Source organism: Adiantum capillus-veneris, chromosome 7, assembly GCF_014529385.1.
Source record: "Adiantum capillus-veneris isolate H3 chromosome 7, ASM1452938v2, whole genome shotgun sequence".
NCBI classification, from domain to species: Eukaryota; Viridiplantae; Streptophyta; class Polypodiopsida; order Polypodiales; family Pteridaceae; genus Adiantum; species Adiantum capillus-veneris.
This window is the reverse complement of record NC_140937.1, coordinates 76,693,917-76,701,169: the sequence shown is the minus strand read 5'-3', so window position 1 is coordinate 76,701,169 and position 7,253 is coordinate 76,693,917. Positions and strand designations below refer to the sequence as shown.

General features: G+C 44.1%; 1 protein-coding gene across 1 annotated transcript; it reads right to left on the bottom strand.

The window, feature by feature from the left end:
- Positions 1-642: 642 nt before the first annotated feature.
- On the bottom strand, positions 643-6,027 carry LOC147454085 (uncharacterized). Its single transcript, XM_086516086.1, has 11 exons — positions 5,433-6,027; positions 5,165-5,335; positions 3,742-3,821; positions 3,475-3,670; positions 3,312-3,335; positions 2,125-2,282; positions 1,633-1,749; positions 1,501-1,556; positions 1,329-1,398; positions 1,124-1,253; positions 643-1,037 (listed from the first exon to the last, which is right to left on the bottom strand). Exons 1-11 carry the CDS (start codon positions 5,539-5,541, stop codon positions 871-873), a joined length of 1,278 nt encoding a protein of 425 aa, XP_086372212.1. The 5' UTR covers positions 5,542-6,027; the 3' UTR covers positions 643-870.
- Between the last annotated feature and the right edge of the window lie 1,226 nt (positions 6,028-7,253).

The window sequence follows — 7,253 nt, the reverse complement described above, 5'->3', positions numbered from 1 at the left end:
AAGGTACACAAAAAAAGAGAGAATATGGAAGCTCAAGGCAAAGCCAAGAAGGAGAGCCAAAGGTGCAAATTGTCCTCAAGACAAGATGTAGCTAAGCTAGCGGCAACTAATGTAGTCCAAGCTAGATACAAATGCTATAATATTGTTGTTCACAGTGTGCTTAATGAATTTGAGCTTGAATAGCCGTATATAGAGTAGGGTGGTACACTGGGAAAAGTGCTCCGAAAGAAATGCCAAATTGCCAGTCAAATAGGAAGTTAGGAGATATAGGTGACTATTGCACCTCAACAACAATCAACTTGATTCATATGCACCTTGCAAATCGGCATTATTTTTAGGAGGGAGAGAGAGAGAGAGGGTTACACACAATAAGCTATGGATTTGTTTCACACAATGTTCTCAAAGACCGGTAAAAAAATAAGGAGCTTGCGTGGATATACACAAATGAGATGCTACACCAAAAAAAAAAACTACGAAAGAAAGACCAAACTTCAAACTTAACTTGCAAGTAGACATGTGCAAACTTAATAAGTGCGGGGGACACAACACATGGAAGTGGCTTAGACAATGTTTACTTCAATTCATTTATAGATTGTGTGAGCAAAATTGAGAGAGAGAGAGAGAGAGAGAGAGAGAGAGAGATGCATGAAACATGCTATAGATTTATTTCGCTCATGTTAATGTCAAAGATAGGCCAAAAAAGGGAGAACATGGAAGCCACACAAAAAGGCAAGTAGCTTGAGGCTCGAAAAAGTGTTTACCATACAAGTAGGCTAGGGAGATATATACAAAGGGGCAAACCACACCAAAATAGAAGTCACGGGAGGGAGGCTAAATTTGATAGTGATCGTCCAAATGGGGATGCATGAGCTAACGTTGCTCGGCCACCTTTGAGTGGGGTGTGAACGCTATTACATACCTGGTGACACTAAGCTTTAAAGCACCTACTCTACTTGCAATAGCCAAAATGTATCGAACTTCTGCAAGACTTCTAGTGTACAAGTCCTTGAAGCTCTCTTTGGAGCCAAGCACAACATCTACCATAGAACCGACAATCTCAGCATTAACAACATTGTTGTTTTCACAATGATACGTGCATCCAACTTTGGGATGGTTGTAATACCAATGGATTTGTCACAAGCAGCATAGAAGCCTCCTTCAGAACTTTTGTGAACCTTTGTAGATTTGCAAAGTGGACATTGCTTCTCCAAAAGAATAGAGTTAAAGTTCGTAAAGAGCAATGTTCCAACTAGCTGGAAGATCCACTACATTTAGATTTAAATTGCATGCACAGTTGACGTAAAGGGTACAACATATAACAAACATACCTCACGGTCGCACCCTAGACTTTCAGTTTGGGCTTGGAAAACTTGAACCAAGAGTTGTCGCAAGCGAGGACTACGAACAGGGACTAGGATGGTGATGTCAAGCACCGATAGCGTGTTGGCACGACCATTGAATGGAGCAATGTTGGAGCGACACACATCACATTCTCCTCACCCCAAATCAACAATCAACTGCATGTAGTCACCTTTGCGAGAGTTCACAAAGCTCACCTACATAATCACCATGTAAGCAACCAATCACGGTCGATTCACGTGGAACCAAGCAACAGGAAGCTAGTGCACTCACAATAGCTCGATCATCAAACGATGGCCTATCTGCAAACAAAAGTTCACCTACTTGTGCTCCTGCTTTGGATTGAAGATTTTGCAAAATAATGAACGCCATGTTTCCTCTAAGAAGGATCTAATAGAAGTCTCAGGGAAGAAAGACAATGCCACTGGGAAGGGTTCGGCCTTTATCACTAATGTCGAGGCATTGACATGTAAAGAAAAAGATGTTGTACCCCCATCCCCTCGTGTTGACCCTAGAGTTTTCTACCCTAATGTACTCACCATTGTGCAATTTATCTTGGAATTGAGTGGGTTATGGTGTTTGTAGACTCCGCATCCACAAGCTCAAGCTTCAAGTACGGGCTGTACTTCTCAGATGCTATTTTGTGTTTCGATGGTAAACTTGGGGGAGGCTTCACCAATTTCAGAAATCACCAACAACGGGAGAAATTCTCTTGCGTACGGCACCAAAGACATATTCACTCCATCATTTGCAGCCGGGCACCACCTGTGCCTGTTGGGGTTGAACCACAGTCGGAGCTTGAAGTTCTACTCGATGTTGAGTGAGCACAACAGGGGACTGAACAAGCTCAACCTTCACTTCGCCTCGTGCAAGAACTTCAGGTAATGTTTGCTTGCCACCAATGGCCACATCTACTGCTGCACCTGCAAAACAAGCGTCATTGTTGTGGAAAGAGCGTAACAAACAGAGTTACAATCGACACCAAAGTCTTCATTCGTATGCATCTTGCTGGTTCCAAAAGCAATCGTGACACAACAACAAATTGAGGATATGAACATGAATAAACATGGTGCCTACCAACCACGTCGATACGCCGATGCATCCATCATATAGCAAATCCTAGGATGGTGCAACAATAATAAAGCATAGGCGGTGAGCAAGTTCACAATTTTGGTGGCTAAGGGCATTGCAGTTATGAATAGCAGTTGTGGGCCTTGCCTAAACGATTCGTAGATGCCGTAGGATTTTCTAGGAGGACGTAAAACTTAGCATAATGACTTCATCAGTGACAATCAAGCCCAGGAAAAAATTCCCAAATCATCAGTAGAAGTTAGCAAAGCTAGACGGTCACTACGATTCACAACAACAAGGCAATGACTGCATAAAATAACTTCACCCTCACTCTACCACACACGGCACCTTCCAATGAAACCTAAACCATTCAACTTAAATAACCTCTGTAACAACATATCATGCTTTCACTCACAACCATACAGGGAAGCAGGGGTAGGACCTGCTGAATGAGATAATCAGCCCGAAGCAGGCAGCGACAATATCCACAACGTCATGACATCTCAAAAAAACAAAAATGTTTCTGGCATTCACAACGCACTGCAATAAATGGCAGATTTAGGCAGCCTTTATATCTTGTTTGTAAAGACCCCTCACTCCCCTTAGAACTCCTGCAAACGACCTTGCCCTTGAGGAAAGCAACACTCAAACAGGCTGTTTTGAACAAAACCAGAGTACACATGCAGAGGGAAATGACAAATTAACTTCGTCAAGAGAGGTCATTATTGGAGACTTCACAATTGGATGCAATCAACTCTCAGACAAAGTTGAGATTAACCTGAACACGAGCTCCCAGGACTGTTGGAAAGACAACCACAACCTGCTTCAAACTGCTATGAAGGAATTGACGCTGAAGGCACAAAACACAGGAAGAGGCCTACCTGGACTGACGTCCCAAATTTTGCCTTGAAATCAGTCAGGCCAATTGGCAGCCAGCTGGTGAAGATTCTCTAACCACTCACATTGCAATTCCCTGGCTGGAATGACACCGCAGGCTTCACCTTGCAATCAATTGAAGCAGCAGCTGGCAGTCAGCTGGTTAACACTCTCCAAGCAGGTCTATGTAAACTTCTAGCCAGTCTTTCACCTTGCAATTGGCCAAATCAACTGGCGAAGGCTCTCCAAGCACTCGCATCACAATTTGCTGGCTCGAATAGCACACCAGGTTTCGCCTTGCGATTGGTTGGGTCAGCTGATATTCAGAGCACTTCAATGGAACTTTCCAGCCAGTAATGGACACCTTAGAAGGCCGACCAGAACACAATATGGCAATAGAAAGCAAGGCAGCAATAGGAAGCTGTCTCCCCCTACGTGGAAAAAAACAGCAGCAAAATCTACAATGCCTCCAATACACATCAAGAAGCAAGTGCGCAAAACTGATGCAACTTCGCCTGCATACGACATCACATCAATAGCCATTACATTCAAGCGCCTATTGGCGAACGACGTCAAGAAAATTTGCACGCACACTGCATTACATTGACAGCCAGCAATTCCGCATTTACAGTGGCAAACGACGACGGGAAAACAGTCACCCACATTTCATAACACAACGAGGGGGATGACAAAAAGACCATGCCCAAAGACATATCAAACCAGAATAGACACTGGCAACACTGGCAGAAAGGGAGTCATCGAGCTGCAGCAAGATCTACAATTCCTCAAGCACACATCACGTATTGAGGTCACAAAACTGATGCAGCATCGCATGCATATGACATCACATCAACAGCCATTACATTCAACCACCTGGTGGCAAGCGACACAGGCAAAATTTGCATGGCAGCCATCACATTCACATTTACAGTAGCAACACTTGGCAGCCAGCAATTCCGCATTTACAGTGGCAAACGACGACGGGAAAACAGTCACCCACATTTCATAACACAACGAGGGGGATGACAAAAAGACCATGCCCAAAGACATATAAAACCAGAATAGACACTGGCAACACTGGCAAAAAGGGAGTCATCAAGCTGCAGAAGATCTAAAATTCCTCAAGCACACATCACGTATTGAGGTCACAAAACTGATGCAGCATCGCATGCATATGACATCACATCAACAGCCATTACATTCAACCACCTGGTGGCAAGCGACACAGGCAAAATTTGCATGTACACTGCTCTGCATTGGCAGCCAGCACATTCACATTTACAGTAGCAACACTGCCAGAAAGGGAGTCATCGAGCTGTAGCAAGATCTACAATTCCTCCAGCACACATCTAGTGCCGAGGTTGCAAACCTGATGCGGCTTCGCATGCATATGATATCACAACAACAGCCAACTTTGAAGCACCTGGTGGCGAACGACACAAGCAAAATTAGCACGAACACTGCATTGCATTGGCAGCCAGCACATTCACAATTACAGTGGCAAACAATGGCAGGTAAACAAACACCCACATCACATAACCTCAACGAGCACATTTCTTGCATTCCCTAAAGACAACGAGGGGGAGGATAAAAAGCCCGTGCTCAAAGACATATAAAATCAGAACAAAGACTAACAACATTGGCGAAAAAAGAGTCACCGAGCTTGCATACCCTCAGCAACTGCAGTCCCTACATTGCCTCACAACCACGACGTAGATCATAAAAGGGAATGCTCACTGCGATAATGCAGCCAAAACACAAACCAACAGAAGCCACAAAAGCTCAATGGCTCAAAAATTCTGGAACATCATAGCAATTCACAGCAACAACACAATGACCATGTAATGGCGCTTCTCACCCTCCACGTTGTCGCCCATCTCATCACACACCAAACTCCCAGCAACCCTCCGGTTCCATGAAGCCCTCTTGCAGCCCTTCAGAGCCACGCTAAGGCTACGGCACAGCCTACGAGCACCAATCACAACGGCCTGATCACCTCGACTAGAACCTTCGGCGACACTCTTCAATTCTGTAAAAGCAACCAACAGAACTCAGTAATGACAGCACATTAACGCGCATAACCATCAAGACAATCAAATAACTTAACATTCATGTTCACAAAAGACCTTGCTCAAAGTCCATCTCCTCACTTGTACTCATGGCATCAACACCAACATACTTTTCAATATCGAAGTTGTCCACAAAATCAGAGTTTGACGCCATTTCTCCACACATAGTAGCTTCGAAGCAATGCCTCTACAATATCTAACACTTGAACTTGAAGGTGCACTACACAACACTGCCCACAGCTTATATACATCCATATGGAACCATCACATCTCACAATAGGTCCACTGCATGCAGGGAACAGTGACTCGTCATACTGACTACATCAGCCCTGCTCTCGCCGTGTCCTCCATGCCTTAAGCCAGCTCTGGCCATCCGCTCCATGCCTTGCTTCACATCCCGCAAAAGGTGGCCAGCGCACCATCTCTAAAAACAACTTCCATTAACGCCCCACCCACCACATTAAGCATGCACAGACTCTCTGCAATCCAGCGCAACACACAATAATGCTCCTTCCACGCGCTGCCGACAGACCATAGCCACGCCGAGTTCGACACCAGAAGCAGCACCACCAAAACCTTAAGGAAAACCACGCCTGCAGGCCAAACATGGCAAGCCCGATAACTTTTTAAACAAAATTTGCGGTTTTTACTAGGCGATGATTCTACAACACCGTGAACGTTAGCGTGATAGCAATTTACCTAGTGTTTAGCGCTAGCTTGCAAAATAACTTTTGGAGTCAAAGCCCCTCAAAAACTAGACTAAAACACATTTTTCTTTTGGTGTATCTAAAATCTGATTGCGTAAGCATGCAAACCTGGGTCTTAAATTACTCCCAAGTTTATGATTTATGTGCCGCATATGCTCCAAATTCAGCATTAACGATGCACCTATAGGAGGGTGCATGTGTATCTATGTCTGCATACTCTCATGGGACAAAAAGAGGAAGACCACCAGTTTCGGACACACACACACACCAGCAATCCAACCAGTGGCACATTCTATTACTAATAAGAGACTCAGCTAATGAGCTGGACAAATGAGATCTTGTATCTGGAAGAGATCAACATTTCAACCCCTCAGTTAACCATTGTTAAGTTGTCAAGCATACAAGATTACTCCAGCATACAAAAATTCATGACAATGGAAGAATTCCAAGCCATGTATTACAAGAAACAAAAAGTCTCCAACGTACATCTCGAAAGCTACAAAAATCCTCCAGCATATAAGATTTTTCCGTTGCATACAATATTTCTCCAGCATGTACAGTGTCTGATTTGCTGACCTCGTTGCTATCCAGATCTGGATGTGGATAGAAGCACAGATACATATGCCATACATCCAACAAAAAAAATCAGCATGTCGTTGCTTTGACTGCATCAAAAAATGCAAATAGCAAACGGCAAATAGCATGTTGTTGCCTGGGCATAACTGTAAACAACAAACTGCAAACATGCAAACAACAATCAGCAAATAGCAAACTGCAATCAGCAAACAACAAATAACAAACATGCAAACATGTAGCTCCTACTCCTTGCGTGCCACTCGATCTGCCTGTAAGGTGCAGCGGAAGTGAATGTTGATATTGCTCAAGATGAGTGCTCTGAACTGTCTCAAGGGTTCCTTTTACTTACAAAAGGGAGAGCCTTTCGTTCCTTTAGAGAGAGAGTGCATTGATCACAAACAAAGTGAATGCTACTGTGAAGGAAAGTGTTGTGAGAGAAAGAGAGAGAAGAATATGACACCAGGCAGTTCTCAAACCCTCCTACCAAGGGCCCTTCTCTCGTTGGCGAGGGAGGTCTATGCTATTGATTGCACAAATCTGGTACAATGGTGTTGATGCAATGGACTTGATGCTATGATGCAAGGGAAGGCTAAGT